Genomic DNA, 20,454 nt, shown 5'->3' with positions numbered 1-20,454 from the left:
CTGTTTAGGGGAGCGACCCAAAATTTTCAAACAATTATCACACTAAACCTCTCCTCCTTGGAGAATTGAAAGACAAAACCAGGGGTTTTGGAATACTGGATAAATTTGAAGAGGACAGGAAAAAGGCAAAAGAAAAAAATGACAGGTACTTTGTGTCATATCTTTCATAAACACAAATCTCAAGGTGCTTCACATCTTTGCATATACTGTACATACTGTACATAAACAAAATCAAGAGTTAGATGAAAAAAAAAGAAGCAACAATACAGACTACATAGAAATGACCATCCTCACCTTTGAATTTGTTTACAATCTGTCCTCTTTCTTTAACAGTGATCTGTTTGCCAAAGAATGTCAACATACAAGAGAAACTCTCAACAACGTAAGTGATGATAGGCATTTATTCTGTCATTTGTTTTTTTGTTTTTTTTAATATACAACCCCCATCCTCACATTAGACATTACAATACACATGTAATGTGTTAAAAAATGTTTTTCAGATCCAACAACTGGTCACTGGGGTAGACAGGAATATGGCTGTGTACCAAACTGTCCTCGAAAAATTTGACAATTTTGCATCAACATGTAAGTTTACTAAAGGACAGATGTGTTTTGATTTAAAGTTACATTCTACATATAGTCTAGTCTGGTTAATTTAGTAAAAAAGGCAGTGAGCAAGCATTTCTTGTCACCAGTAGATGGTGCACTTTGCCCAACGATTAAACATTGGTTCACTCATAATCTAATAATCTTATTATTATTCATTATTAATTATTATTAATCTTTTTAAATCACTATATGGTTTCATAATAATTTTTTTAAACCTATTTTACCTTTTTATTGGTTCATCCCAGTGCAAAATAATATGAATGACCTTCAGAGTGACATTTCCCAGCAGTTTGAGACTTTGGTAAATAAAATGAATTCCCACAAAGAAGTGATGACAAATCTGGAGGAAAAGGTGAAAAAGGTGAATAGCATGTCGCTCTCAATGCCATAAAAATATATTTTGGTTGCTAGTAAATGTTTCTGAATAGTAATGATGACAATTTCTCATTTATGTCTTTAAGAGTGGAGACACCACAGCAGAACTTGGTTCAAATCTGCAAATTTTAAAGAGTAGTCTTGAGAGTCTGAGAGAGGAGCAGGAGAAAGAACAAAATGTACTTGAAGAGACCCTGAAGCTGCTCAGCACTCTTGTCTCAGAGCATTCAGCCAAACCCAGCTCTCAGAGACTGATGGACAACGCCGTCCAGACGTCGCCAGGGCTGGAACAGTCACTCTCTGACATCCTACAGGACAACAAGCTCGAAGGCACACAGCTTCTATGTACATTGCACAACCTTGAACACAAGCAGGTTGAAGTTCCCCTTCAGGAGCCCAGCTGCAGCATTAGGAAACGGAAACTCACTCTCAGGGGCCATAGGAGGCGCAAAAAGAGACTGCTGGTACCCTCACAGAGGAGTAAGCGCACTGTCCCGGATGAAAACAGTCATTCTCTGATGAATTGTAACAAACATCAGAACGTTTCAGCACCTCTCTGTGATCGCCATGATCTGAATACGGTAACCAGCCAGGATAGTGTTCACTGTCTGATACCACTGAACAGGGAGAAAAGGTCCAGTGAACCTGCGAGGCATTTCGTCACCCCTCTCAGCTGCTGGTCTCAGGAGAGCAACAGCTCTGTGTGCCTCACAGGAATTGAATCCATCTTAGACAAGGTGTCAGCTGAGTCCAAGACAAGGAACCCAGTGAAACCTGAAGGCCTCTGGCAGTTGTTTGACATGGATTGTGATTCTGACATAGGCTTTTAGAGGATGAGTAAAGGATTCAGAACAGTGCAGTCTGTTTTCTTAGGGCAATTTAGGCCAAAAGTGTTTATTATTATATTTATTATTACTTGTAACCTATGTTCTGTTAGTTGTGGATTCAGTTTTTTGCACAATTAACACTTTGATAAATGTTTTTTGTCTTATACTTGGTGGTGAAAGAGCTGTAGAAGGTTGTAAAAAGATACAAATCACAAGTAAGTTAAGGACACAGTGACCCACAAGAAATTGCACATTTTAAGTCTTTAATCTTGTTCATTTTTGCTGCTGACAAAATATTGCAGTCAACAGTTAAGTGTCTCTGAAGGCTTTTTAAAATGAACTCATTCATTGCTTAAACTGCTTACTTCACATTGAAAATAAACTAACAAATAATAATTCTATTAAATAATTACTCAGAACCAAATGTATCTATCATATAATTTCTGTGACCCCTGAACTCTGATCTTCTAAAGACACATTGTGTTGTAGAAAGAGTAAGTAATAGTTATTTATAATAAAGGCAGCCTTTAAAATTTTATCTTGATGTCACTTTGCATACATGTCACCAACAGAGACCCAGCTCCTTGTTTCACTGTTATACTGTCACATGGTAGACTAAATATTAGAAAACACCTTTCAGTTGAAAAACTAAACTAAACTAAACACTATAACCTTTATGAAGGCAGGATTTGAAGACTAATGTGTAATACTGCATTAGTTGGAACCAGGTGTACCTAATAAACTGACAAGTGCACATTCAAATTATAAACAAACAAAAATATTCTGTGTTCAAACCACAACAACCACTCCATAATAGGTGTTTTATTCTGCTTTAGAAAGCATACCTAAAAAATGGTTAGGGTTAGTATATATATATATATATATTTATAGATTTATAGATTTATAGATTTATGTATATATAATCCAATCTCCATGTTCTACCATGTCAATTTACTGTAGTAATTAGGATATTAAGGGTGTAGTATTTACCCTCTAAAACAGTTCAAATACATACTCAGGATTTTGGTTTGATTAGTGTGAATGCAGAAGTCCATAATTCATATCTGAATATTTCCTAATTTCAAAGGAAATCATTTGTTGATAATACTATTCCAGCCACGACTCACACAGCTGCAGGTTTCAGGTGATCAATCTTCTCTGCAGATGATACACAATAAAATAAAAAAGCAACAAAAACATTATTTACAAATTATTCTATTTTTGTTCAAGAACGTGCAAATCATTAACCGCAGATCCTCTTTCATGCAGAGCACTTAGACCTTTTCTGCTTGAAAAAATTAATGCCTTTGGCCCAGCGATATGTGCATTAATAATTAATAATTAATTTCCTTCCCTAATTCTCCTAAACAGACTTTGATCTGATCTGACAGGGGTGTCACTGTTTTACTAAGTCTGCAGGAGGGGACATGAGTCCCCTTGGGTTGAGATTTGCCACTAAGCAGACGTCATAGTTGTCATGCATCAGAGCACGACGAGCCACCACTGTCCACCGGTTCTCCCAAGGGTCCAGCTCTAAAATGTCCTTTGTTATATCATCATGACGACCTGCGGGTTGTTAAGAAGAAGGAGTATTACACTTACTTGGAAACCCTATTGAACATCTTTCTTTTACTGGATATGGGTTTTGTTTTGTTACCTGCTCCTTTGTAATATCCACACACATAAATCTTGCCTCCCACCACTCCTGCATTACAGGCATTGGTGTGCAGTGAGAGTTGTGCACACGGGAGAGGAGGGCCATCCCTCCAGTAATCTCCATCTGCATTGTAGATCTCCACAGCATCGAGGCAGTGGCGGGATTGCCCACGGTCCACACCTTCACAACCAATGCCTCCTATAGGTGCAAAATTGAGTTATCATCAAATTGCATCAGTTTTAAAGCAAAGTCTTGCAGAAATCAGTGCAATTCAAATAATTTTATGAAAGAAAAAAAAAAATCTTTAAGTTTAAATGAACAAATAATCTTACCCATCACAAAAATTTCACCATTGAGTACCACAGCACTGCAACGGTACTTTGAGTACTTCATTGGACCTAGTTCTGTCCACTTGTTTGTGTTTGGATCATACTCCAGAAGGCGGTTACTAAGACGGTCAGGCTCGTCATCCATTCGGTATGACTGGATGGTTGAAGGGAAGGGAGGGTTTGACAAAGCAGAGCAGGTGCAGTCAGAGAAGAGTTGCATACTAATACTGTACGGGTTCTTATTAAATCTGTTATTATTTTATGTATTTCACAAGAACCAAAGTGAATGCAGGTTTCTGAATAATTCCTAAGAAATAAGCACACATGTATAGGTGTTTTCACGTCACCTGTGGGGTTCGACCACCCATCACATAAAGGCGATCTTTCATCCTGACCACGCTGTGATAGGCCAAAGGCATAGGCAGGGGTGCTGCACTCCGCCAGGGTCCGCCCTGCAGAGACCATCTCTCCACACAGTTAGTGATGAGAAACTGGTTCTTCAGCTTCATCTGCCCACCGAGCAGGTACAGGGTGTCGCCCAGTGATCCCAGGGCGTAAGAATCACGATACTCTGCAGAAGTCAGGCGCTCCCAGCTTCCTTGGGCCTCTACTTTGTACCTGCAACCCAAGACAACCATCAGTACCATCTATGTGGGGCAAGCAAATGCAGAATTGTCAAAAGCATTGTTTCATATTCATCTTACCTGTAGATCTCAACATTCATGATCTTCTGTCGGGCCATTCTGCGCACACCTGCCTCTCCTGCCACAATAATGTCGTTTCCTTCAGTTACAACCCCAGTACACACATACCCCACAGCCTCTCCATAGCGAGGTGAAGTGATGTAGTAGGTTCGGCCTGTGGATGGGGCGTAGCAAAAGCTGCGCTCCGTGTAGTTCCCATATCTTGACCTAATCCCACCACCATCATTACCAACACAGAGCAGCAGATCTGTGGTCTCCATGCCGTAGCGCAGCTTTAGTTTACGTGGTACAGCCGAGGGATGCATCGCTGTGGCCTCCAGGGCTTCATTCACCATCTCTAAACATTCAGCACTGGCCAGCAGGGCTGTATTTCTATTCATCGCCTCTCTTAAATAGTCAGGGCTTATCAGTGGCAAACGGACCTTCCTCAAGAGCTCTGGAAGGTGCCGAACACGTACCTCTCCATCCATCAGAGCGCTGTGTTTGACCCAGTGAAGGACCACATCCAGGATGGTCTCTTCTCGGGAAACATTAAGGTCATCAGAAGTTAGGAGCTTCCCCAGCTGATGAGCCTCCAGCTCCAGGACCTCCTCATTCTGGCAGACTTGGACAAAGTGCTGCCTCAAGAAGCGCTGAGCATGGTCAGCCAGTTCCTCTGCGCCGAGGTCACGGGCAAAATAATACACACCAAGGCAGTTAGAGGCATCCATGTTCTCTGTCATGTGCTGCTGACAGCGAGTGAAGACATCATCCATCTGCAGGAGAAAAGCTGCAATGGAGATGCCTTGTACATTGGCGTTAGTGAGAGGAAGATCGGAGCAGTACATGTAGTTCAAGAGGAGAGCCAGGCTGTCTGCAGGTGTGTCACGCAGGAATATTTCTCTATTGTTACACTCACGAAGGCCACATGTGAACATAACACGAAAGTAAGGGCTGAAGGCGGATAGAACAACTCTGTGACAGGGAAAGCTGATGCCCTCGGCCACCAATACCACATCGGTCAGATGTTCTGTCTCCTTCATTCTCTTCAACTGGTTGAGGAGCACCAGCCCATGTTTGGATGTCAGATCCATTTTGCTTCAACTTATAATAATAATACTATTCTGAAAATGATACAGAAGGTTTTTATGCACTTATGAACAACTACTGAAGAGATTGTGTCTGAAAAAAAACAAAAAAAAAAATCAGAAACAAAGTTGAGTGCCATATCAAACCACAAGTGTATAGTAATGTGAAATTTGATTGCAATCCTCAAAATGTTTATGCATATCAACTCTGATTTTGCAATGGTATATTAATCTTATGCTTCTTGACATGAAAATATTTCTAAAATTATTTTACTAGATTTCCTCAAGCAATCAATACAACATCAGAAAGACTTAGAATATCATGAGTTACTATGAAAGCCCTCCTGGTAAAATATAAGGAAACTTTCATAAACATATTTCAGCAGCCACCATTCTAATTCACTGAATTTCTATATTAGCCTTATATATAGCAAAATGCCACCATTGTCTATATAAAGTAACATGTGCTCTCTTACAAATTAGTACTATATCTGACCATATCATGTAGTACGCAGGCCCCTTGTAAAAAGTCTTACCAAAGTCATCAGTGCCTCTTGTCTGCTGATATCTTTGGTCTAAGAAGACCTGTAAATATCCATGTTTTTCATCAGGCTACATGTATTGTTGATGTTGCCGAGTGTGTCAGTCAGGGGGGTTGGTGAGTGTCTGAGCAATTGCAAAAGAAAAAGATATGTGCCCCCTCCACTGCCATGGCCCTCTGAGCCACTAACCCAAAAATAGATAGTGTTGTGCTTGTGGCAGACAGCAACTGGGTCAGAAAGGTCTGCGTGATCTGGACTGCAAAGGTTTAAATCAGTGACAGTAACAAATACTGGGAATTATATTGACACTCATAATTTCACTCCTCTGCTTGATAGTGCACTTTGTTTTGGACAATTCTCCATTACAGTTTGTTTGCCTCAGTCACGTGCATGCAGCCCTGGTATGACTGAAATGAAACAGGCAGCTGGGATTCAGATTTCATGATGGCAACCTCTTAAAGGCCCAGTTTATACTGTACGCTCACATGTCCTAAAAATCAGACCATATCTATTACGTTTGATCCTTATCATACATATTCTTGAAACTGTTGTAGCCACCACAATAAAGTTAGAATATGTATTTATACATCTATCTTTTTTTGACTTGTCTTGATGAATTCTCAAGAAAAAAACCCTTGAATTTGACATACCTTAAAAAATTTGTTCAAAGGTAGCCCATATAAAGGCTCACTTGACCAATGGAAGTTGACCTTCAGGTGACATTTCATGGTTCATTAGCTTTACTTTTGCAAGTAAATGGAAAAACAGAGAGGATGGAAAACACCTGTCAAACATCATTTCAAATTCAGGACCCTTTTTTCTCTTCAAGATGAAGGAGCTTTTGCTGTTTGCAGAAAAAAAACTCTCACCCCCCACGGGGTGAGTGCAGTGTTCAAAATACTCAAAAGACCAGTGAATGTCCACACCAAAGAATTTAGTTCAAATTGTTTAGTAAATCTTTTCAGCAAGCAATGAACAGTTACAGAATTCTGGATCAGATGTGGCTTTCCCTAACCAATAACAAGTGTTGGTCAGTCCACAGTCTGACAAACTAACTTTCCCTGATCCAGTGTATTTATACAAGCACAAACAAAGAAATGTGCACGGGCGTTTTGTCGTCTTCTGATTGACTCTGCTGGCTTCCTCCTTCTCATCTGACTCCAACCTTGGGTGTAACCTAAAGCTCAGCGCGCCAAAAGGAAGACAGTTAATGTATACACATAAATTACCACTTATTTACCTCTGTTACCTCCGGCTGCCCCCTACACATGCCCATAGAGTGATCTTTATCAGTGGTTGTAAATAGTTTCCCTGAGGCAGATGTTTAAACAACAACTCACCCTTAGCACCTAATTATCCACTAGCATAAATCATTAAACAGTTTTAGCTTTAATAGCCTGCAATATTACAACAAAGAGCATAATTGTATCCCTTGTTTCTTCCGGTCAGCTGTTGTCATCATGAAGATGCTCTGCCCACAACATCCTGACTGTAGGTAATCATTAGACGATACGATGTACATATGCAGATTCAGTTCTTCTTGCAACAGTAGCACTGAAGCATCAGCTTTTGGTAGACAGTTTGAAGGACACTTTGCAGTAAACAAGAGTCTCTAGAATAAATCATATACTCCCATATTGCATATTAAAAGAGTAAAAAAAAAAAAAGTTGCAGAGAGTTTGACAGATTCAGCCCAATGGACTCTACACGCAGGTTTGGGAAATACAGAGTGGAGAGGGAAGTGCTGGATGAGCAGAGACTGGAAGAGGTAACGCAGAGAAAAACACACTCTGACACTCACCCATCTGTAACTGAATGGCTTAAAGACTCCTCAAGGTAAACTTTATGACTTTGTGAATTTCTCACTGTACTGTAGATGTAGATGTCTGCTCTGATCGTCTTGTCAAAGATGACCAGAGACTCATCTTCACAGTAAATGTATGCTTTAGGATATCCACCAATATGAATACTTACATTTGTGCCACTGTGTTTTCTTTCAATCCCTTCAAGATGTACAGTACCCAAGCTGAAACGAAGTGTGTTGAGCAGCTTTCCTGTATTATACTGGCTGCCCAAGTACTCAGTCTGGGATTATGGCATGCCAGACCTCATCTCTGGCATCAGTGTGGGCATAATTCACCTGCCTCAAGGTATGACATAGTTAATCACAGTCAAGTTCCATGAGTTTAAGATATATGACAGAAAACTTTTTTGTCATGCACAAGAAATATTTTTGAAGAAATATCCACTGTCCTTCTGGAGAATATTTCATTTGCCATTAAAAATAGTTAAGCTTCAAAAAAATATTTGTAAACTGTGAAAGGTGTAACAACACTCCTGTTTCCACAGGTATGGCATATGCATTGTTGGCTTCTTTACCTCCTGTATTTGGGCTGTACACGTCCCTCTATCCAGCATTAATCTACTTCTTTTTTGGAACATCACGTCATATCTCCATTGGTAAGTAGAGAGAGAGCTTGTCATTGTAAAATGGCCATTATACCCTCTGTAATAACTGGTATCTTTTATTATGTTCAGGTACATTCACTGTGCTCAGCATCATGGTAGGCAGTGTGACAGAAAGACTTGCTCCAGATGCGAATTTCAAAATGAATGGGACAAACATCACAACAGAGATTGACATAACTGCGCGGGACTCATACAGGGTGCAGGTGGCAGCTGCTACTACTGTCTTAGGAGGACTTATTCAGGTCTGAGTGCAACATCCCATCAGAATAATAATGTCCTGTTTTGTTGTTACAGCTGCCAAACTCATGTATGCCTTCATGGTTGTTTGCATAGGTGGTACTGGGTTTGGTAAAGTTTGGATTTGTGGGAACGTACTTGTCTGAGCCTCTGGTGCGGGCTTACACAACAGCTGCTGCAGCCCATGCTGTGGTGGCACAACTGAAGTACGTCTTTGGCGTTTCACCCACACGGTTTAGTGGTCCGTTGTCACTGGTGTATGTGAGTACTGTCAAGTATTTTGTTTTTGTTGATACAACAATACTGATCAGATCTCATTATCTTTTTCCACAGTTTGGCTGGTTATGATAAAATTCTTAAAGAAGTAAATTGTGAAAAACACTTTCCTCATAATGTCAAAAGGGTTTTCAGGGCTGCAAGTGCTTTAGTGCTCTCTCAATGACTTTTTTAAGCCCTTTGTGCACCCTTTTTGTATATATCCAATCATGCTGTCTTTTTTAAAGGGGAACTCCACCAAGTTCCACACATCAAAGTCTGTTTAGCAAGCCTTAATTCACTCACTGTTTTATCTTTACTTTCAGACTCTGAAGGATGTTTGCTCCTTGCTGCCACAGACTCATCTTCCCACTGTGGTGGTCAGTGCTGTGTCTATGGTGTTTCTAATTGCAGCCAAGGAACTCAACTCCTTCCTCAGTCCAAAGCTGCCAGTTCCTGTCCCAGTGGAGCTCATCACAGTCAGTTGAAACGAGGACAAACTCTCTGGGCTCGCTTCATGTTATCACCTCTGTGCTCTGTGCTGATGCTGATGTTGCAGCACTGAAAAAAAAAACAAAAAGACACAGACACAGACACAGTAGAACCAAGCAGCTGAATCAGCAGTAGTGCCAGGGTGTCTGCATTTGTGCAGTTCACAGCAAAAACTGAGCTATTTGTGGTTAATACTTAAGTCCACATCTACAATATGATTTACCAGATAATTAATGATTGAAGGTTTGAAACGTGTTTGTGAATTTTTTTCTGTATGTTTGTGTTTATGGCCTGTATGTTGTCTGTGATTGCTGTAGATTGTGGCAGTAACACTGATATCAAACTATGCCCACCTGAACAGAAACTACACTATTTCAGTTGTTGGAGAAATTCCTTGTGGGTAAGCATTTGGATTGAAGTTATACTAGTGTTCATTATATATTAGTCATATTGTTGTTTGGTACTAACTGATCCTATCCTCTGCCTGTGCACCAGTTTAAGTCCCCCCAGTGTTCCAGACATGAGCATTTTTGGGGAAGTTATCGGTGATGCTTTTGCACTGGCTATTGTTGGATATGCTATATCTATTTCACTTGGAAAAACATTTGCACTGAAACATGGATACAAGGTGGACAGTAACCAGGTGAGCATCAAATATCTCATGAATTCTGCTAATACCATTAACATATAATCATTTTCATAGTTTGTATTTTTTCTTTGTACTCCTGCTAATTCTGGTGTCTCTGTCCTCACACTGCTGCAGGAGCTGGTGGCATTGGGTCTCAGTAATGTAGTGGGAGGCTTCTTTCAGTGCTACTCTGTCTGCCCCTCCATGTCTCGAAGTCTCGTCCAAGAGACCACTGGAGGGAAAACACAAGTGAGTGAACAACAGAAGTGACAACATTACAAATAGAGACAGTTAAGGAGTCGGCATGACCTCTCAATCCAAAGTCATTTTTTACAATGTAAATATGCAATATGCAATAGTTGTACTGTAAATATGCATAATATGAATAAGACATAGTTAATGACAACTGAGGTGGGGTAAAAAGGAAATGATGTTTAACTACAAATGAAATGACACAACAAGCTGGCCTATGTGGAAATTCAAAACCTGATGGTACCAACACATGAACTGCAGTTTTTGTCTTTTTAGCAATTTACCAAATGTGTTTATTATCTGTCTAAACAACATACCACATCAATTACTAAAAAGCAGACCTAATAGTTGTTAGGCTACCACTAAATGTTGGAAATATGCGCTGTCATATAATCCATCTCTGCTAAACACAAATAAAACAACTTTTACGCTACTCTTGCAGATGGCTGGAGTGGCCTCAGCTCTAATTGTGTTGGTGACCATACTGAAACTTGGACCACTGTTCCAGGAGCTGCCAAAGGTTCTGATAACTGTACACTGATGTACAAAGTTTGAACATGTTTGTGACACATGATAGATTTTGTGTAATCTGTAATGTGATGATTTGTTTGTTTTCTGGGTGCACAGTGCATCATGTTAAAATGTGGGTGCTCTTGTTTTAGGCTGTCCTCGCAGTGATTGTCTTTGTAAATCTGAAGGGCATGTTCAAGCAGTATGCTGACGTTGTAACGCTGTGGAGGCGCAACAAGATTGATCTGGTGAGAGGATGAATTATGTTTATTATTATTATAAATTATGACTTGTGGTAATTATGTAATTTAAAAAATACCCTTAAAAGCAACGACTACAAGAGAATCTACTGATGTGTTCAGGGTCATTATTCTTCTTTCCTTATCATTGTTCTGCTAAACAATGAGTGATGTCACGCTGAGTCCCCCAGGTGGTGTGGTTGGTCACTTGGGTGTCAACACTGCTCCTCAATCTGGATCTGGGTCTGGCAGCATCGATCACATTTGCTCTGCTGACTGTTATTTTCAGGACTCAGATGTAAGACTCATATGCATCTAAGAATATTTTTCATTGCAGTATAAGTAACATCAGTAACTGATGTTATGCTGCCAGATCTGCCAGATAAGACAAAATACTGTACACAAACACATCATGAGACTTTGTGTGTTTTTTAATTCAATTCTTAGGCCAACATACTCTGTGCTGGGAAATGTTCCAGGCACAGAACTGTACTTGGATATAGAGACACACAGAGAGGTAAAACCAGAAAAATCATAAATGAAACATTTTTCACACTGACTGCAACAAAAGTTAAGGATGTTTCTCTATTTGGCAGGCGAAAGAGATCGCAGGTGTTACTATATTCCGTTCCTCTGCTACAGTATATTTTGCCAATGCTGAGCTTTACCTTGAGGCCCTGAAAGAAAAGGTTTGTCCTCTTTCTTAATAATACTAATAAATCTATTCTAAGGCTGCAGCTAGTGATTGTTTTCATTGTCGGGTAGTCTGACAATTATTTTTTTGATTTATGAATGAATAATTTAGTGTATAAAATATGAGAACATAGTAAAAAAAATACCAATTATAATTTCCTGAAAGTCAAAAGTGGTGAATTCAAACAAAATGCTTCACATTTTTGCAGGATGAATGACTGCAATGGTTTAATCAATTATCAAAATAGCTGTATTCGTCAGTTGATGAATAAATTGACTGACTATTTGTTTCAGCTCTTATCTGTTCTCAGTTTAAAGCATAAAAGTGATTCTTCGGAAAAAAAGGGACTATTTCTTGTTCTTGTCTCTTTTGTTACATTTTTATATAATGGTGATGTTTTGCTTTTCTTCAGAGTGGGCTCGACATCAGTAAAATGATTATCTACAAGAGGAGGCAGGAGGCCAAACAGAAACGTAGAGAAAGGACAGCTGAGAGACGAGCCAAGAGGCAGGCCAAGAGAGAGGTAATATGCAGCAAATGTTTAACATCACTGCCGTAACATAAATTACTTGAAGAAACTAACACATTTGAAGGTCTGTAGTGGCTTTTTTTTTTTTTTTTTTGGCTGTTTGACCCTTTATTCACCTCTTCAAAACGTGATGAGAAAATTAGAACAAAAATCTTCCTTGTGGGTCTGATTGGCTAATCTCTACAAAGTCTACAAACCACTTTACAGTAGATATCTTCTTTTGCTGATTACTCCTCAGAGACGAGCACAGAGGGCAGCTAAACAGCAGCAGCAGGTGTTCTCTGTGGAGGAAGAGGCCGGCTGGAGGGACACATGCATGGACGGGAATGTTACGGACAATGAAGAACAAGTCTGGACAGAGAGAGAGAACGGGACAGTGTTTGTCATTCCAACCTCTCCCCGAGCGCCAGACGGCCACTGTAGATGGGAATACCTGAAAGGAGGAGATCCAGACTGCACAAGTGTAGGGTGGATGTCTGAGCTGCTGCAGGACGGAGACACCACCACTCTGGGCTCCAGCAGTGAGGACACACTGAGTCGTGACCTGGAGCGGGTCTCTCTGGGTTCTCTGGGCAAGTGGACCTGGGATATTCACTCCATCATTCTTGACCTCTCCACAGCTAACTTCATTGACACAGTGGCTATCAAGGCTATGAAAAATGTAAGTACTAAAGGGACAGATGTCCTTTAAACAAAGGGTAAGACATGACTGAAAATCTTAAGTGTCACTAGATTTCCCCTTGTTTTGAAAGCTTAGAGGAGGATCCTTATATACTATACATCCAGGTGTCAAATCCCTTTAACAAATAATGTAAATGTAATTTGAGAAGCATTAGCAATGTATACAGGTTGTCTTGGTAGTTTTATAGGGGGAGCTTAAGAGATAACCCTGATGATTTAGAGTGAGATAGGTTACTGGGTTGATTAGACTTAACATCACTTGATGGGGAAGATATGTGAAAACCGATTTTTTAAAGATTGGTGCACTAGTGACTTCAGATGATGATGAGGAGAAATACTCATTATTTATTACATTGACAGATTTTCCAGGACTTCAGTGAGATTGATGTGGATATCTACATGGCTGGTTGTCAGGGTAAGTGAAAACCTTCCCACTTCCTTAAGGCTGTAATTTACGTCAAGGTTTTATTATCTTTGTAATGTCTCCACGAGTGAACTGTTTGCTCTTCAGCCTCTGTGGTGGAGCAGTTGGAGCTTGGTGACTTCTTCAACGAGTCGATAACAAAGAGACAGCTTTTTGCCTCCGTTCACGATGCTGTGCTCTACTGTCTGAACCACCGTGGAGCAACATCATTCCCAAGATGCGAGTCATCAGTGGTGAGTATGATCAGGTGACACTTTGTTTGAACTGTCCATAAGCTGATACTCAACTGTCAATTCACTAAAGTCAGACAAAGTGTAAATTGCCTGATCCCTGTATGCACACTTCATAACACGTAAGTTAGTTAATAGCTGATTGTCAGCGTTCAACAATCCAAACATATTAAAGGACCCGTTAAGAGCATTTGATCATGTCAATTTAATTAAATGCCTTTCTAAAATCTGGTCTGATTTCAGGTCATGCACGGCAGCACAAAACTTTAAAGACTTAAGCCAAACAGGACATCCAGCACAGAGGATGGAAAAACATCTACTGGAGGAAATATCACAAGCTGAGAACTTGTATTTGTAAATCAATAGATGCTAGCACTGAGTAAAGTGTAAAACAAATCATTTACATTGATATTTATGCATGTTATCTTTAAGGTATGTAAAAGAAGACTAATGCTGAATTCAGATACATGAGCTTAATTTAACTTTATTCCATGTGGGAGAGTGTTACAGTGCATTTTTAAAGAAAAAAAGAATTAATAAAATAAATAATAAATGAATACAGTGAAACATCCAAACAACTGTGCATTTTAATCTAGGACAATCTGGCAGAAAATAATGATGAATTCAAGGAACAAAGACAAGGCAACATGCATCACACTGAGAGTGTGTGTCTTTTTTGGTAATGGCAGCAATAACAAGGTAGGACATTGAAATGTTTACAGTAGCCATTTCAATTTTCAAGTGCAATTTTTGCTCATAGCAACAGCAAAACCTGTGAAGCTAACACATGCAAAGGAATGTTTTTTTTTTGTCTCAACTCCTTGTATGAGTTTCTAGTGCAACATTCCTAAAATGGGAAATTATAATTGATTAAAAAATAACAGGATAACAATATCCGAGCAACCTTTTACCAAAAGCGTCTCTTTACAGTTGCATAATCCCACTGTGACCTCGTTCCCTGAATAAATCTTGTCTCTACATACTGGTCACAGAGGATGTTACCAAAAACATTGTGCACAGGACTGAGGAAGGCTAGGTAGATTTTTTTTTTTATTTGGTTTATGAGCTACAAGTCTTGATGTATGTCCGGACTCTGTATGTCAGGGTTCAGAGTCAGACCTTCATCGTCCTCCTCCTCCGGCTGCTGTGACACCAGCTGCTGGTAGCGAGCTTGCCTCTGGTAATCCGGATCAATGTTTATCCATTTATTGGCGACCCACTTAGTGCCATGGGTGACCACACAGCCTCCATGCAGAGCGTATTCGTCCTGCTCCCCCACCCAACCTATTGAGGAGGGGGGGACGACTCATTTAACTTCAGTTACTAACATCCTTTACATGATTTCTGTTTTTAGAAGGACTCGCACAGGCTATCAAACACACTGCTTCAACTAGGTGGTCAAGATGATTTACTTGAATAGTTCTGCTTTCCCAATTTACAAGTATAGATTACAAGTAACTATTAGTTTACATTAGCCACAAATCAACCTTAAATACAAATTCTTTATCTACTAATCTTTAACAACACCAATATTAGCTTGAACCACAACTTTTTGACAACATTTTGTATGTCGACTTTTGCTCTGTGCCTGAATTATGCCTCCAAAACATGAAAACTGGATTTTAGATGACAAGATTAATTGAACTGAAATAAAAAAAAATTAAAAGAAAATGCTATAAAATGCTAAAATACTGCTAGATGTAGTTTCTTTTATTTTTCTTTACAGTTCATTACTGTGATAGATTTGCATTTTGAATATTGATAAAAAAATTATATGTAAAGTGGAAATTGCAGTTACAATTTAAATGAATAGTTTGACATGTTAAATAACTCTATTCGCTTCCAGACAGAGTTAGATGAGTTAGTTGTCTGTGTCAGAAAATATGAAGTGTCATCAACATGACTGTGCAGTGTAGACACAAAATGACAATGACATGATTGCAACAAACAGGTTTGACATGTTAATTAGTGATCTTTACATGTGCTGATAGGAGGATTTTGTTAGTTGTAGTTTTAATACTAAACTAAGCTAACCAGCTGCTGGCTATATCTTCATATTTATCATAATGACATGAGAGTGGTATCAATAAAAATTAAAAATGTACTTTTTAATCAAATTATCAAATTTATCAAGTTGCCTATTTGCAGTGTTATTGCAGGATTATTATTAGAAATTGTGCCAGAATTTTTCATAGGAATCCTACCTTGTCCATCAGAGAGGTAGTTGTACCAGAAAACAGCCGTCCCTTTGGTAGGCTTCACCCTCAGGTTACTCTTGTCACAGTTCCTTCTGGTGTCCAAGAGATCCACGTCGTTCTGTATGAGAGACTAAAACACACACTCAAACTCAGCGACACAGTTTGCTTAACGTCAGGCCCATGCACGCACTGACAAACAAGTGAGCTAACACAGATGTGAAAGACATGCACAGTATGTACACAAATACTTTTGCAGGGCTCCCCGAACACATTTCCAGACCCATACACAATTACGCACCACTTCATCATAGGTCCTGTTGTCTGCCACAGGGAATGCGGTCTCCCCGCCCCCCTCAACAGAGTTCAGGTAGAAGAGAACTGTGATGTACCTAAGTGTGCAACACAGATTTAAATTGACACACACATGTATGGTGCAAACAAACCCTACACAAACACACACATACAAACACTTTGCAAACAAGTGGCAAGCACACTCATTTTTTTTTCCATATTGACAATGTAGAGTCACACAAACTAACATGCCATCAGTCACAATGGAGTGTCAATGCACAGTTTAGTAATCACACTGGACAGATGAATTCACAGATTTATTTCTTATTGGAAAAAGTCAACACTGTGCACCTCAGTGACCTCACCTGCAAGACGTCTCAAAAGGGGTGGAGGTGTTAGCCGCAAGGCGTGTGTGTGTGCAGGCAGTTTCAGGATAGACAGGGCCGCTGTCATGGTGGGCATGGTAGTGCCCTCCTTCCTCATAGCGAACCACCTGCAGCGGCTCACTGAGGTCCACTAATGTGGGTGGGAGCCGGGTGAGGCGAGTCACTCTTTGTTAGAGGAAGGTAAAGGAGAAGATCAAAAAGATTGGACAGTCTGGGACAAATATTTCTGAACCACTGTCAGTTGTCATTCTGAAATTACCAGATTTGATTTGTGAGATAAACATACCTTATACTTATAATTCATAGCGAGGCAAGAGACGGCAGAACCACAGAAATAAAACAACACAAGGAATCCTTAGTAACGCTGTGACTTCCTAACCTCGCCTTGATGTCTTGGAGGACCCGGTGTGCTCCTTTGCCCTGGTAGAGCCAGGTGTGTCTGCTGTTCCTCACCAGCTGACTCCTTTTCACCCCTCGCTGAAGCAGGAAGCGCTGAAAGGCATCATTGCTCAGAAGCCTGAACTCTTCCAGACTCAACAAACCTGTCCAGAATGAGACTGTACATAAATTTTGACGCCTTGCAAAAGCTTTGGATAATCATCAAAACCTACATTAATGGCTCAATTAAAACTATAATATAAAATACACTTTAATTATCAAATGCCACACTTGAATCCTTCCCTTGAACATCACATTCATATCCATGAACTTTGTTTATATTTTGTGTCCATATATTGTACACACATCACTGAAAATGCACCTGCAGTATTATCATAGAAATGAAATGCAATTATTCTCTATATCAGTTAAAATTTCAATCATATTAAAACTTAATGATCCCTATAATAATAATAATAATAACAATAATAATAATAATAATAATATTAATAATAACGCCTATGTTTTGTAGCCCTAGTAGATGAATTAACGTATTTAGTTTTTGCTGTACTTTAAAACAAAAAATATATAATAACAGACTGAAAATAGAGATTTTTTAGAAAAGGGTAACATTTTAAATGCAGTGTATAAATGATAGGATAATTGGATAGGATAATAATAGTATAACTGTGAATAAAGTAGCCTAAATATTGCATATTTGACTACTGCAACTTTAATAATATGATCTCAAGACAGTAGGTATATGCAAATAGATACATTTCTGTGACACTAATGAAAACTGGTTAAAAGTGCAAAGTGAACAGTCTTGGTTAAAACCTAAAGTGACGAATTAAGTTGATGTCTTACCATTACCATCCTTGTCAGCTTTGAGCCCAGCGTAGATTTCTCGCAGGTTCTCCGGTGTGAGCCAGATGCCGTCCCTCACTCGAGAATGAGTCAGTATCTGTTGGAGGTACGGTAGCAAAGACAGGATAAGTTAACAAACTCTGAACCAAGAAACCTTTGCATGTCACACACTTCAGTATGTTCTCACAATCCACAAACTGACATACACCTCGTGCAGCTGCAATTGTCCATCCTGGTTGATATCAAGAAGGTTGAAGATCTCCTCTGGGCTGAGGTTGAGCTCCTTGGCCAGCTCTTCCTGACCATCTTGCACCATTAACTGACTTTCCATTAGACCCTTTAGCTGTGCCAGCTGCATCACAACACGGCACTCATCCGCCGACAGAAACCCAGGGATCTCTGCGGAAATAAACACAGAGACAATCGGAGATAAAGCTACAGAGGAAACTCTCGTGGGTCAACAGCTTCACTTGATTGCAGCATTTTCTGTGTTGCATGCTTCACGTTCTCTGATTTGTGATCCTGTTGTATTATATTGTACCAATGTTACATTTTGGCTCACATTGGATCACAATGCTACGCATTGGCTCTAGATTTATGCAGACTAAAGCTGAAATGAACTAACAGCAGCTATTTCCACTTGGAGGATTTTCTGCTTTACTGTGTCTCACAGTGTATTACATATAAATTTTTAACTATTTCCTGTTCCTGGGGTTTAGTAGAGAAAAAATAATCAACAGATTAATCAACAATAGCTCTTGACTGTAGCCCTAATTAATCATTTCATCAGTGGCAACTTCTGTAGACCCACTGAAGCCCTTTGAATACACTATCGATTTTTCCACTTCGAAAATGTTTGCACAGCATCATTACTCCAGTACAACTAATCTAAGTGATGACTGCAAACTGTATGTTGATGCATGGCTGGTTGTTTTTTTTTAGGTACAGATGTATTTCTGCTCTTTAAGCCCTTAATTGGATCAGAAGTACAGAGCTGAGGGAGTAGTTGCCTCAGGACTTCTTGTTCTATTTCCTCTAACTTACATTAATTTTAGCATACATGTGTCAGGCTTTGTTTGGGGGATGGTCGTGCTGAAGAGAGAAAGTATTTGGTGAATGTGACATATGTTTGCTTTCCCCAAATGAAGAAACCTGTTTGGCCACTAGAGGCTCATACGGGTGTGCTGCACATTTGTTTTGGCACACGGGTGTTTTGGCTCTTACCAAACAGCAGAGGTTTCAGACTCAGAGTCCGCATTTCATGCACTTTGCCTGGTACCAGTGACACCCTCTGGACATGTCCCACCTGGTAGAGTAATCAGAGAGGTGATGGTGTGGCGCGTGAGAGACAGATAGAAGTAGTAAATGAAAGAATAGGGGTGATGCATCGTCATATTACTCACCCTTATTCCCTCGATTCTTGTGAGGGAAACATCACGCATGAACTCGGTTTTCGATGGCGGACGTCGCGACTCGGGGCGCTGGTGGTTACTGCTGGGAGCATCACGACTCTGGCTCGCATCCTCCTGCCCGCTGCTGTAGTGCACGTAAAACAGCAGTGCTATAACATTAATGATGTAAACGTGAAAAAACACCATTACTACCACGAAGTAGGAGCGGGAACACACGCTGCTCTTGTGGCAAGAGAGGCGCTCGCACGGCGGCTGGAGCGGCAAGGTCGCGCTCCCGGACGGAGTAGTGTCCTCAGCATCTGGGGTTTCCTGGTTGTCAGTCATTTTCCTGAGAGACTCAAGAAGGAGCTGATACTCCCTCAGCAGCAAAGTCCATCTGATTAATCAAGCAATAAGATGAACGTTTGCTGGATGCTCAGAGGGGGCAGATGTGTTGACTGACAGATGTCCAGTTTGATTCAAAAAAGAGAAAATCCTTAAAGAGCGATCAGGCCAGTTTCTCTCCTGCAGAAATGGCACTGTAGTCGTAGCGCATTGAAAAAAGACCACTGATGGTTCATAGTGAAACTGTCCTCGTTTAAGCTAAGAAGTCCGCTATGATCGCAACTGTGTGATTCTCCTTTCACCCACAGACAACAGCGCTGCAGCCTCTGACAGTCTTGTTTACACTGCAGCAGCAGCACCAGTCAGCAGCGGCAGTAAAGCGCACTGCGCATCCAGAAATCACAGCGGAACTCCTCTCAGAGAGAAAACTGGCCCAAAAACCTGACCAAGTGTGGACTAAGTAAAATAATCATCCTTTAAAATAAGCGATGCATCTTTGAACATGACAAAACATCGCTAATCCTTGCGGTAAATCCGTCTATTTAAAACGCCATTGCAGGAGCTTCCCTGTTGACAGCAACAATCTGACAGCTGTGCAATGCTGACCTCTGGTGACCTAAACCAATAACACATCCCTGGCTTAACACTAAACAGTGCATCCTCTCTCTTTCTACTCCAGGTTGTGCTATACAGTCTATTGAATAAATGCAAATAATAATAAAAAAAAAACCCATACATGCAAAAACAAATAAATAACTCGATTTCTTCAAGTGTTACATGTATTTGACCAGCTCTGCTTCAGCATGTTGGTGGTTTATAGTCTGCTTTCTGTGAGAGCAGGATATTAC

General features: G+C 40.1%; 3 protein-coding genes across 4 annotated transcripts; 1 reads left to right on the top strand and 2 right to left on the bottom strand.

The window, feature by feature from the left end:
• Positions 1-2,008: 2,008 nt before the first annotated feature.
• Positions 2,009-6,208, bottom strand: kbtbd12 (kelch repeat and BTB domain containing 12). The gene is made up of 6 exons (XM_022746788.1): positions 6,105-6,208; positions 4,502-5,662; positions 4,145-4,415; positions 3,801-3,951; positions 3,469-3,666; positions 2,009-3,377 (listed from the first exon to the last, which is right to left on the bottom strand). The coding sequence occupies exons 2-6, from the start codon at positions 5,572-5,574 to the stop codon at positions 3,208-3,210; spliced, it is 1,863 nt and encodes a 620-aa protein (XP_022602509.1). The 5' UTR covers positions 5,575-5,662; positions 6,105-6,208; the 3' UTR covers positions 2,009-3,207.
• Positions 6,209-7,783: 1,575 nt separating this feature from the next.
• Positions 7,784-14,126, top strand: LOC111222930 (solute carrier family 26 member 6-like). Its single transcript, XM_022746848.1, has 19 exons — positions 7,784-7,946; positions 8,121-8,260; positions 8,460-8,570; positions 8,649-8,821; positions 8,913-9,077; positions 9,398-9,550; positions 9,881-9,963; positions 10,059-10,206; positions 10,327-10,440; positions 10,886-10,963; positions 11,106-11,201; positions 11,384-11,490; positions 11,640-11,709; positions 11,789-11,881; positions 12,299-12,409; positions 12,654-13,076; positions 13,457-13,511; positions 13,608-13,753; positions 13,994-14,126. Exons 1-19 carry the CDS (start codon positions 7,807-7,809, stop codon positions 14,018-14,020), a joined length of 2,433 nt encoding a protein of 810 aa, XP_022602569.1. The 5' UTR covers positions 7,784-7,806; the 3' UTR covers positions 14,021-14,126.
• A 92-nt stretch (positions 14,127-14,218) lies between these two features.
• On the bottom strand, positions 14,219-20,169 carry LOC111222931 (transmembrane prolyl 4-hydroxylase-like). 2 transcript variants are annotated; one of them, XM_022746850.1, is made up of 10 exons: positions 19,499-20,169; positions 19,274-19,406; positions 19,095-19,176; positions 18,079-18,269; positions 17,871-17,967; positions 17,005-17,167; positions 16,605-16,790; positions 16,247-16,337; positions 15,955-16,078; positions 14,219-15,034 (listed from the first exon to the last, which is right to left on the bottom strand). In XM_022746850.1, exons 1-10 carry the CDS (start codon positions 19,579-19,581, stop codon positions 14,817-14,819), a joined length of 1,368 nt encoding a protein of 455 aa, XP_022602571.1. In that variant the 5' UTR covers positions 19,582-20,169; the 3' UTR covers positions 14,219-14,816. The 2 variants fall into 2 exon arrangements, with proteins under 2 accessions (XP_022602571.1, XP_022602570.1); XM_022746849.1 differs by having other exon boundaries at positions 19,274-20,169.
• Between the last annotated feature and the right edge of the window lie 285 nt (positions 20,170-20,454).

Source organism: Seriola dumerili, unplaced genomic scaffold, assembly GCF_002260705.1.
Source record: "Seriola dumerili isolate Sdu_G_001 unplaced genomic scaffold, Sdu_1.0 BDQW01000109.1, whole genome shotgun sequence".
Classification (NCBI taxonomy): Eukaryota; Metazoa; Chordata; class Actinopteri; order Carangiformes; family Carangidae; genus Seriola; species Seriola dumerili.
The sequence above is the reverse complement of the archived record's forward strand: the minus strand, read 5'-3'. Positions and strand labels throughout refer to the sequence as shown.

Coding starts and splice junctions, on each gene's coding strand:
- kbtbd12 (XM_022746788.1), bottom strand. CDS start 5,574: ATGGATCTGACATCCAAACATGGGCTGGTGCTCCTCAACCAGTTGAAG. Junction 3,667..3,800: donor TGGTGAAATTTTTGTGATGG/GTAAGATTATTT, acceptor TTGCACCTATAG/GAGGCATTGGTTGTGAAGGT. Junction 3,378..3,468: donor TGGATATTACAAAGGAGCAG/GTAACAAAACAA, acceptor AACAACCCGCAG/GTCGTCATGATGATATAACA.
- LOC111222931 (XM_022746849.1), bottom strand. CDS start 19,606: ATGACTGACAACCAGGAAACCCCAGATGCTGAGGACACTACTCCGTCC. Junction 16,338..16,604: donor CCTTTTGAGACGTCTTGCAG/GTGAGGTCACTG, acceptor TTGCACACTTAG/GTACATCACAGTTCTCTTCT. Junction 16,079..16,246: donor ACAGGACCTATGATGAAGTG/GTGCGTAATTGT, acceptor TGTGTGTTTTAG/TCTCTCATACAGAACGACGT.
- LOC111222930 (XM_022746848.1), top strand. CDS start 7,807: ATGGACTCTACACGCAGGTTTGGGAAATACAGAGTGGAGAGGGAAGTG. Junction 11,882..12,298: donor TTGAGGCCCTGAAAGAAAAG/GTTTGTCCTCTT, acceptor GCTTTTCTTCAG/AGTGGGCTCGACATCAGTAA. Junction 13,754..13,993: donor CAAGATGCGAGTCATCAGTG/GTGAGTATGATC, acceptor GTCTGATTTCAG/GTCATGCACGGCAGCACAAA.